The sequence below is a fragment of the Tiliqua scincoides genome, chromosome 1 (genome assembly GCF_035046505.1).
Source record: "Tiliqua scincoides isolate rTilSci1 chromosome 1, rTilSci1.hap2, whole genome shotgun sequence".
Classification (NCBI taxonomy): Eukaryota; Metazoa; Chordata; class Lepidosauria; order Squamata; family Scincidae; genus Tiliqua; species Tiliqua scincoides.
The window spans coordinates 239922620-239933868 of NC_089821.1; the positions used below are offsets into that span (position 1 = coordinate 239922620).

At 46.7% G+C, this 11249-nt stretch overlaps 1 protein-coding gene across 1 annotated transcript in view; it reads right to left on the reverse strand.

Moving 5' to 3' along the window:
• Nucleotides 1–11003, reverse strand: part of NFKBIE (NFKB inhibitor epsilon) — a 32173-nt gene extending 21170 nt beyond the window's left edge. The window contains exon 1 of the mRNA XM_066611596.1: nt 10480–11003. Coding sequence (XP_066467693.1) covers nt 10480–10859 — 380 coding nt within the window. The 5' untranslated portion in view covers nt 10860–11003. The remainder of the gene's footprint in view (nt 1–10479) is intronic.
• Between the last annotated feature and the right edge of the window lie 246 nt (nt 11004–11249).

The window sequence follows — 11249 nt, forward strand, 5'->3', positions numbered from 1 at the left end:
CACCACTAAATGAACAAAAGGAAATGGCTATTCATCCATCATCACATTCTCTGTTTTTTGTTTTTTTCCTAGAAAGCAGTGTGGAAATATGGATAATTGAACTGGTAATAAAACAATAGACTAGGAAAAGAGAGTGCGGAAAGAATGTTGTTGTTGTTACCAAGAATTTAATCAATTAATCTCCAAGGAAAATAAGAGGGGAATTCCACATTTATCCCATGCTGATTCTTAAAACTGCCCTGACCTCTTGTACTAAAAAAATGAAACTAACCATCAGTAACCTTTGCAATACATCTCTACCAATACGCCACTCCTAATCCACCTTTTCTCCCTGCTATTCCGGTTCCTTCTAGCTGGCTGCAAAATCTTGCAAACTACCTTACTTCCTTGACTGCAGTAGAGAGGTTAGGACTGCAGCATATGGTTAGAGATGAACAAGGCAGCAGATGGGGATTATTTTGGAGTGTAGGTATCAAAAGACAAGGCAAAGAAGTTCCACTTGCCCACAGGAACAGTGGCCAATTTCATGAGTGTGCTCTCTTCAAAAATTCATAACTATTCCAATCAAAATCTCTAGCCATTTATTACATGTGACATCCCTAACAGCCATCACTATAGTTTTATACCACAGAATTCTGAATACCATTCCTGACAGTAAGGGCGGCTCAGCAGTGGAACAGACTGCGGAGGGAGGTGGTGAACTCTCCCTCACTGGGGATCTTCAAGCAGAGGCTCAACAAGCACCTGTTGGAGATGCTCAAGGATAATTTTCCCCTAGGCAGGGGGTTGGATTGGATGATCTATTAGGCCCCTTCCAACTCTGTGATTCTATGATTCTTCCATTCGGTTTAGCCAGGGCCAGCCTATACATGAGGCCAACTGAACCGGTCACCTCAGGCAGTAGATTTGGGGGGGGGGGGATGCACCCATCTCTATCTGCCTGCTTGTCTCCACTGTTTTTCCTGCTCTCAACTAGAAAAGAAAGTGGGGACAACGAGGAAGAGGAAATGAGGAGGAGAAGGGACTGCTGAACTAGGGTGGAAGGAGCAGAGGTTGGCACAAAATTAAGTGGGGGGCAGCATTTGGCATGCCATGCTAACCTCTGCTAACTGGGTAAGAGGCACTTTTTAAGTGGGTGCTCTTCTTTTATGTAGCGGGGTAGAGTAACTGACCCTCCTCACCCCAGCAGCATCTTTTCTAGTGACTATCTGCTGGGGTTCTTTTGCATCTTTTTAGATTGTGAGTCCTTTTGGGGCAGGGAGCCATTAGTTGTTCGTTTGATTTTCTCTGTAAACTGCTTTGTGAACTTTACGTTGAAAAACTGTATATAAATACTGTTAATGTTAATGTTGTCAGGAGCTCCTGGGCCGTCCCTGGGTTTAGTAAAGAATAAAGATTACATGGGACATCTCTACAGGCCGGGCTCTCAAGGATAAACTAAAAAAAAGTATTTAAGGGACGCCTACATCTTTCTCACTGCTAAAGAATCCATGGAGAGAGTACAGGCATACCTTGACTTTCATCCACTTGACTTTCATTGCTCTGCTGTTTCAATTATAGCTACATTTCAAATTTTGTCCATTTGCTTTCTTCTTTCTTCCAAATTCACCCAACCTTCTAAGATGTTTGTCGATGTTCATATTTTTATTTATTTCTGTTTAGTTAGGTTTAACACACGTTTCATGTTATATAGTAGTTATTTACATTTTTTGCCAGCCAAAATAAAACTGCAAGCTAAATAAGGCTATGCTTTGACATTTATCCATGCTCTGGTCCCTAACTAGTTGTAAGTGCAAGTTAGTGCTCTAATTGCTTTGAAAGAACCACCTTTAGATACACCAGTGAAAAGAGAATGTTACAGTCCTCAAAGTCAACTCTACAGAGGCAGCAACCCCCATTTATATCAGCAACCATCTTGTAGTAGCATTCTACTTCACAGAAAGAGTCCAAAAGTTTGAGGGTGCACCCGCAAAAGTGTCTATTTTTCCACAATTATGTGAACTGGGAAGCCATGCACATTCTTTATATATTACTGTGCCTGTGTCCCCATTTCTTCTACAGAGGCAGTCCCCACTTGGGTGCAGCAAATGTTAAGTGGCTCTAAAATACGCAAGGCAAAGGAGTTTACAGGGAGCTGCCTTTTACTTTTACAGACCAATGGTCCATATAGGTCACTATGTCATCACTGCCTGGCTGCAGCTCTCCAGGAGTTTTTCTCCTGGAGCTCACTGGGTGACTTAGGCCACTCATATGCTCCAGCCTAACCTACTACTCAGGGCATCCTGTTGTGCAGGATGGAAAAAAAAGAAGAAGATAATAGCACAGATGACTTCCTGACCTACATAGAGGAAGGGCAGGAAATAATTTTTTTTAAAGTAGTCAATAATTCCTCTTCAAGTAACTATTGCCACTTGTGTTTATCTGAATGGATGGCATACTCAGTCACTAAAAAGGGAATTACAGGTATTCTTGTGAAAATCTGCAGTTTGACATGAGCTGAAATACTTGGGTTAAAAAAAAAAAACCTCTACAAATTCTGTGATTTTTCCAGGTTCATGCAGCTGGATCAGTGAGAGCTGGTACGTGAGATCTGAGTGCAAGTCGAAGTATCCAAACACTAGACCATATTGGCTCGCCAAGATAGCTGGCAAATTCATACAACTTTTAACTTGATGCATCCAAGCAATTCATTGCTGGATCAGCACCTTCCCACATGATCACACCAATTAAGAGTCACACAGGATGACTAAGCAATACTCTCACACACCAAGTGCCTCATTGGTATCTAGATATCTCCCAGCTGATCGGGAATGCCAAATTAGCGAAGAGTGTTTTGCACTGTTCCATAACTAGCCAAGGAGATACCTGCAAAGGAGGAATGCAGAATTGCTCCACACATTCTACTGCTCTAGTGGAAATAGCCAGGAGCTGTGTGCACATGTATTTTTTCCCAGAATGGAAGAAACAGTCATAATGGTTCTGAAAGGGAAAAAATATTTCCAGGAAAGGTGGACTCCGTTAGCTGGATGTTTGCTGCAAATTACAGCCTTCCTCTTGGTGAATTCTGATGACCTTGAACAGTTTAAGACCTACAATATTTTAAACCCATTCCGGGAACCTCGCTATCTGTACTTATATCCTGAGGCTTGGCAGTCCTACCACTTCCCTGAAGTTGATAGATCCTGCAGTATAAGTTGTATCCCCTGCAGATATTAATCCTCATTCCTTTCTTCTCATCTTTACAAAGGGATCAGAAAATATTTTATTCTTTAGCTGCTTTACCAGCTGCTTTACCTTCACTTTCCTTTCTTTTAAAAGGCATACTATAATATCTTATTTCATGTAAAATTACTATTGTTATAGTATTTCATGCATTACTGACAAATGTATTAGTACTCTACGTATTTGTCAAGCAAATTAGTATCAGTTGGCAGGTGCATTATATAAGTAAAAATGGTTTGGAAAACAGCAGCATCCGACATCCTCAGATTTACCATATACTGAACTCTGTATATAGAAGCTGGAACAGCTTGTATACAGTCCTGGAACGTGCTGGAATCCCTAGCATGTACGCACTACTGAAACAGAGATGCCTGCGTTGGCTCGGTCATGTCGTGAGAATGGATGATGGCCGGATCCCAAAGGATCTCCTCTATGGAGAACTCGTGCAAGGAAAGCGCCCTACAGGTAGACCACAGCTGCGATACAAGGACATCTGCAAGAGGGATCTGAAGGCCTCAGGAGTGGACCTCAACAAGTGGGAAACCCTGGCCTCTGAGCGGCCCGCTTGGAGGCAGGCTGTGCAACATGGCCTTTCCCAGTTTGAAGAGACACTTGGCCAACAGTCTGAGGCTAAGAGGCAAAGAAGGAAGGCCCATAGCCAGGGAGACAGACCAGGGACAGACTGCACTTGCTCCCGGTGTGGAAGGGATTGTCACTCCCGAATCGGCCTTTTCAGCCACACTAGACGCTGTTCCAGAACCACCTTTCAGAGCGCGATACCATAGTCTTTCGAGACTGAAGGTTGCCAACTACTATATAGAAGCTGCAACAGGCAAAGCACTCAGCATTTATGATCCATGAAGGTTAGAAATGAGGCATGTGTGTCCAAGTCGCCAACCCAGCTTCACATCCCAACTAGTGCTTGCACTGTCAGGCCCTCCCCTCCCTGAATGGAAGGACCTCTTGCACAAGCAGAATGCTCCTGCCGTTTATGGAGGAAATTCCCAATGCAGGAAGCTGTCTGCTGAATTTAGTGAAATCAGTTTCACCACTGAAATTGTCTATTGAAGGATTCGCACTTTAGCTGCAGTTATGCTGCAAGATCTACTACACAGAAGGGAAGGACCAAGATGTACAGAAGCAGAAGCTAAAATGGAGACAGAGCATTTAGAAACCATGAGATTTTAAAAAGCAGTCACCAGGAAGATCTTCAACTTGTACTTACTGGGACAATGAATGGTGCTAATAAGAGCCACAAGTGACAGAAGAGTCTTCATAATGAATGCACAGATTCAGAACCTTTAAATCCAAAGGCCATGTGTTACCCATTGTAGATTAGGAAAGGAGAGTCAACTATTCAGTCCATCTTAAAATGACCCCCTATGCAATATATCTTTGTTTCTTCTCTTGTCTGGAAGATCAGCTCAAGCCTTCACCTATAAGGTTCCCCCCACATCATCTTTTGTTATGCGAGAAGCTGATAAAGAGCAAGGTGCTTTCATTCCAGCCTCCAAATCACAGGGCAAAGGCAGGTTTCACAAGCTGCATTGCAATGCTTGCTCACAGCCCAATCCTATCCAAACTTTTAGTCACAATAAGGCCCCAAGGCAAGGGAACAAATGTCCGCTTCCCTTTAGAAGGCCTCCATGTCTGCCTCCCACCACAGGATGCAGTTCATGCCCCATTGGCATGGCTGCATCTGCACTGGAAAGTAGAATAGGACTGGCCCTTCAGTCTTCAGCATAATGAATGGTATAGGAAGCCAGTTTTTCTACATCTCTTTCACATGCTAAAAGTCCAGGTATTACCTGGTCTACCAACAACCCACTTCGTGGCCCCAAAATGTGCCATAATGTGCACCAATTACACAAGCAAACATCTCCTCCACTGAAGGATGGCAACACCAAAAAGCCAGTAAGAATTGCACTGTGAAGCTTTCTTCGATGTAACAGAAACTTAACCTGGGGCTAAGGAAACCACAAGGATTCTCTTTATAAGAAAAATTATCTCCGCTCTGAACAGAAAGATTTAATCCCCCATTAACAGGAGGGCGTCAGCAATGCTGGCAGGAATTGGGGGGGGGGGGTAGAGGGAGTTGGTATATAGGAGGCCACAAGAACATCATTGAGCAAAGATATATCCTGCCATTCTAGAAACTTCAGAACTAGCAACCATCAGCCCCCACATGTGCGATGTACAGCCAGAAAAGTTAAGGGGTCCTGACCACTGCTACCCCACTACCATCATTTTATGAAGATAAGCCTCCCCCCCATGTTGAAATACACTCATTCATTTTCCCATTTTCAAGCCAACAAACCCCAGTCTAAATGTCATCCTGACATGTGATTTCCCATCAGTCAGTAGAGCATATGGCAGTAACCACATGCCACGAAGTTAGGCTTCCCTGCCTCCTCCTCCTCCTCCTCCTCCTCCCACTAGAGAGCACACACACATACTCAGAGTTACCCAAAATAGCACTGACTGTTTCCACACAGTAGAAAAAGCAGTTTCTCAGCCTGCAGCTCCGGCTGGGGGAATCCCAACCTTTACTAGAACAAGAGAGTACAAAGTCCATTCTTCTGCGTGAAACAACTATGATAGACATACTCAAATGACCTTCTGGATCTACTCTTTAGGGACAGGAGATCAGACAGCATCCCACTGCTAGATGACTTGCTCACAGTGGAATCACGTTTCCCATTAGTGGCAACAAGAAGCCACTGGTATCTTCACATCAGTCCTCTCTCTTACATTGCATAACCAGTTATCTCACCATAGTCAATGAGGATCCCGACTGTATTTGTTCAAAGATGCTCATACATTAGAGATCCCATCCAAATACAGAAGAGGCTTGCACAAATGGAACCAACCCTTTACTGAAAGTTCTATTACAGTAATGCCCAGACACAGACTTTACAAATGCAATGCTGGGCCTGTCTACTCAGAAAAAATCCCACCATGTTCAGTTAGGCTTACTGCCAAGTAGGCACATGTCAGATTGCATCCTGAATAACTTCTGTTTTAACAGAAGCAAGCCACCAGATCAGACATTTGTAACTAGCAGAAGTCAATACCAACATCTACAGTGATGGACCACAACTGGAATATATGGAATGCACTTTAAACCTGACCCACAGTATCACTGCCAGAAATTCTGGATATCTTTATCCAGAAACATCCAGCAGATTCTGCCTTGGGAAAAACATACAAGTAATACACATGTGCATACAGCTATTTAGTTTACCAAGCTTATTTCATAAGCAAAATAACAGAGGCTTCCAGAATTCAGAACCCTCTGACAAGAATCAAGGAACTGGGGAAGAAACATGCAGAACCAAAAGGGATCAGGGGTACGGTGAGGTGAAATACAGCACCAAAGACAACACATGCAAGCATGTGCACACAACTCCCTTCTGCAGCTTTTAGCAAGACCACATTTTTTTACGTGTTGTTAAACTGTATCCAGTCATGAGGGCTAGAAGCTTTGTTCTGAAGATCTACAAGCCATGATGGGTACGTGCAACCTCCTGGTTTTAGAAGCAAATTGCCTCAGAATGCCAGATGCAAGGGAGGGCAACATGATGCAGGTCTCTTGTTGTCTTGTGTGCTCCCTGAGTCATCTGGTGGGCCACTGTGAGCTACAGGAAGCTGGAGTAGATGGGCTCGGCCTGATCCAGTGGGGCGTTTCTTATGTGGATCACGCCAGCTTCTGCAACAGAAAACTAGAGCCTGTTTTTGTACCATCACAGTCATACAAATGTTCAGATCTTAGCACAGTGCTATAGCTGACTGCTTTTGCTCACCCACCTTGTCCCCTGCTCCACAAGTCCACCTTAACAAGCTGCTGTTTTTATGCTGAAGCAGATTTACTTCTCTGTACATACATGCCTGCACTGCTTTAAGTCTTATCAGATCTCAAGGACCAAAGGACATATCTCACATTCCTCTCTATGAAAACAGTATGCTATAGAACAGTATGGGTTCTATCAAGATCCAATTTACTGTTACAGCTCCGCTATAAATATACATTTATAATCTGGCTGCCTATTTCTGTTTTAGAAAGGTGTTTTTTTCTTTAAATTCCTACCTGAATTTTGAACATTACTGCCTCTTCATCAACTAAGGGACAAACTTGCAATGAGAGTTATGTCATTATGTTTCACTATCAGAATGGGCTATTAACCACACAAGCTCAGGCCACACTAAAGGTGCTTGGTCTTGAGATGCCACAGGACACATAGAACCGATTCACCCATACAGATAAACAGCTTTATTTTTCAAGTAAAAATGCTTTAACCCACCAGTCTGCTTCACACTTGCTCTCCCACTCCATTCCCCTTTTTCTTTTCCAATACAGGCAGTAGGAGTAAGAGAGGCTGTAGGTTGCTGTAGGCCCCAGGTAAACAGGGGCAACATTTAGCACACTGCCTTGAGTGCCACTTGGGCTGGCACTGCACACTTGTACAACATTATCAGAAGATATCACAGGCAGTGATTTACTCCAGAACCAAGTCAGCTCCAATTCTACCATGGCAATGGTAGAGAACAGGAAGCAGAAATCTAAAGGCACAAACTTCTGTTCTTTCATCATTTAGAATTCTTACAAGGAAGTGATATTGCCCAGTGGAGACTGATGAGAAATAGTGGATAAAATAATCCCTGCTCTGCCTCACAGGATGTCCTCAGCCCAAGGCCATGAGACCAGCTCCTGATTCTTCCGGCAGAATGAGACACTTAAAAAAAAAAAAGACGCAATATGCACTTTCAAGAAGAGGCAGACAAAAGTGCAGCACAGACTTTCAGTGTACAACTGGTCATCAAGCAGAGAAGAAGCTGGCGATGGAGTCTTCAACATGGTTCTAGGAAGAGATGGAGGCTAACCCTCCATTTGACTTGACTTCCTTTCATTCAACATCAAGTTCATGCACCCCACATTTTGGGAAGGCGGATACTATTAAGATTGAAGTCCTGCCACACTGCACCAGTTGTTGCCACTTTCTTCCCCCTCCCACTCATCCAGAACTACAAACTAGGGAAGGCTTAGGAGGGAGGGAGGTTGGGACTAGACAGACTCATAAAACATGGGCTTTCATGCTTCCCCATCCCCACAAGAAAATGTTCGATGAGGTCAAAGGCCTTTCCTCACCCTTGTTCCAAGGCATGTCCTTCCTCTACAGCTACAAAAGCATGGCAAAGGTTAGTTCAATTAGCAGAATTACAGAGGTGCCTGAGCCAATCTGCTAGAACCAAGCCTGAAGGCAGCAGGTTCCAGAAGAGATGAGGTTCTCCCACACAAGTGTTCAGTGGGGAAGAGAGGTCTTTCATGCAGAGGAGAAGCACACATAAATGGGAGGCATTGAATCTTTCTCCTCCTGCACATGCTTTCACCCACCCTTCCCCGCCTTTCCCACAAACCGCTCTTCTTCCTGTACGACTTGCTAGTGGTCTCATGCTTGGGACAAAGGTAACATGGGGAGGAGCCTTGAGGTAGAAAAGTGGGGCGAAGGGTTCAGCAGCACCTCTCACACATATCCCCTGTCCTTTAGATCAGCTTGGCCCATAGATCACGTGGATGTCATGTCTAATTAGACCCTGAGAACAGGAAAGTGGGTAGGGTAGAAAAAGAAGAACAGAAGGAGGCGCAAGGAAGGGGCCACTGGTGGTGCAGTACCTGTGGTGCCGAGGACAGCAAAGACTTCCTCCATAAGAAGAAATCCCTTTCAAGTCCCTTGCAGATATCCCTTTTGCATGAAACAGCCCAGCTGGAAACAGTTAGCCAATTGCTACAGGAAAACATGAACTTGGAACAGATGCCTCAGAAGGAGGTCATGAGAGAAACCAGTAGTACCACATCAGAGAGGTAGGAGTCATGTGGGATTAAGACTGACTTTTCACCATACCAACTCATCCGACTCACCCCCGCTCTAGAGAGCGGAGAATCTACAAAGCAAGCTATAAAAAGCACAAACAGTTGAGAAGGGGTTATGGATCACTCAGCTAGGAGGCACAATTTCACCTCTTTTGAGAGAGTGAGAAGCACTTTGCTGAGGGGAACACACAAGGAACTGAAAAAACCCTGATCAGCAAGTGCCCTCCCAGTTGGTTGGCTTTGCAATGCAAAAGTCACCTGCTGCTTTCAAAAACTCCATGGAAAGTTTAGTCAGCGAGCTAAGATTATTTATCACGCTTCTGCCTCAGTCATCTTCCATCTGGAGCTAATGGCAATGCACATGGGGCTCCAAGGTGGCCACCCATCTAGCCCAGGGACCTGACCTCGACCTGCTTAACTTCAGCAGGGTGGCTTCTCCAATGCTCTCCAGTCTTGCCCTGGGCCCTACATACTGTATTAGCACACAAGGGCAAAATGTTGGAAACTGGATTTAGGCATCAAATGTCAACAAACAGCCTTGGCTGGTGTGTTCAAGAGTCCCGTTTCTTTTTCCACCTGCCTGCCCACAGGTTCTTTACGGGCATGAAGCCCTTAAAGGTGGATGATGATTGCGCCAAGCCAGAGGCTAAATATTCAAACTGGACAAATTAGTAGCTGAGCAATTTCCCTCAAAGGACAAAACTCACACTAACCCTGGAGCCAATTAAGAATCATAGCTGGTAGGGGTGGAAAGAGACAATCACTATTATCCCCCCTCTCTCTGCCAGTCTAGTGCAGCACAATCTGTGCTCCACATCATTTTTTGTTAGGAGTTCTCAAAAAGGAACTGACTAGCATGCAAAAAACACAACAGGCACTTTCGAGTGTGCATCATGCAGATACCTGCCAGGCTTCCCACAGCGCACGCATATGACAACAGAGATCACACACATGTTTTCCCACTATGTGCAGTGGCACAATTCTCACGTCTCGCAGAGGGCTCCCCTGGACGCAACAGTACTGCAGTATGCCAGTGGGTCTCACTGCGCATTCCACTGGAGATCTGAGGTTCCCCTGAAGTTGTGGCTTGATGGACTGGCTAGGAAGCCCACCCTTTCGACCCCCCTTGCCCCCAGCATCTCTCCTGTATTGCCAGGAAAGCAGGCACATGCGTGTGGCTTTGGTGCGCCCAGGCAGGCGGCAGGGCAACTGTCAAGCAGCCACTTACCCTCCGCCCACCCAGTCTTGGGGGGGGGGCTAGCCTCCCACGAACGAAAGAGAAACCCCTGGGCAGGGCAGGGCAGAAGGAGAGCGGAGAAGAGTCAGGCAGCCACACAAAGGCGCAGCTGGTCCTCCTCCAGGTGCGACAAGGCAGCGGGGCCACTCACGTGTCTCCGTCCTCCGAGATGAAAGTGAAAGTCTCCTGCGGCGGCTGCTGCTGCTGCCTAAGCTGGTCCTCCTCCTCCTCCGCCCGAGGAGGCTCCTCCAGCCTCGGTAAGGACTCGACGAGGGACGACGAGCCGTAGCTGGAGTCGAGCCTCTCGTCCACCTCCAGGGCGGCGTCTGCTGCCGCCTTGCCGACGCCCGGGGGGTCGGAGCCCTCGTCCGACGGGGCGCCGTGGGCTGCCGGCGAGCGCGGCTCGCCTTCCCCCAGCTGGCCGGGCAGGGAGCGGAGGCCGCCGACGCCGGAGTCGCACTGGCACTCCTCCCCGTACGCGCCGCAGCCGCCGCTCTCCTTCTCGCCCGCGTAGCTCCGCGCCTCCGACATGGTGCAGCTGCAGGTGGGGAGCCGCGGCGGGGCAGAGACCTTCAGCGACCTGCAGCGAGCAGCGTCCGAGAACACCCAGAGCAGAGCAGCCGCGGAGGTCGCATGCCGAGAGCAGGACACTCCGAAGCGGCGGCAGAGGGAGAACTACCCGAACAACCCACTCGAGCCTCCGCAGCCTTTACTCCGCCCAGCCCCAAGGAAGTGAAGGCACCTCCTCCTTCCCAGGGACGCGAGGCTGCAGGCACCACCTAGCGCCACGCAGCCAGAAATGCAGCCCCCGGGCAAAGCGGGGGAATGCATTCACACCCCCCCCTTGGCGTGCACACGCGTGAACACCAGCACTTGTGGGAATGCCTTCTGTAGAAGAACTGGATTTTGCACCCAGAGTCT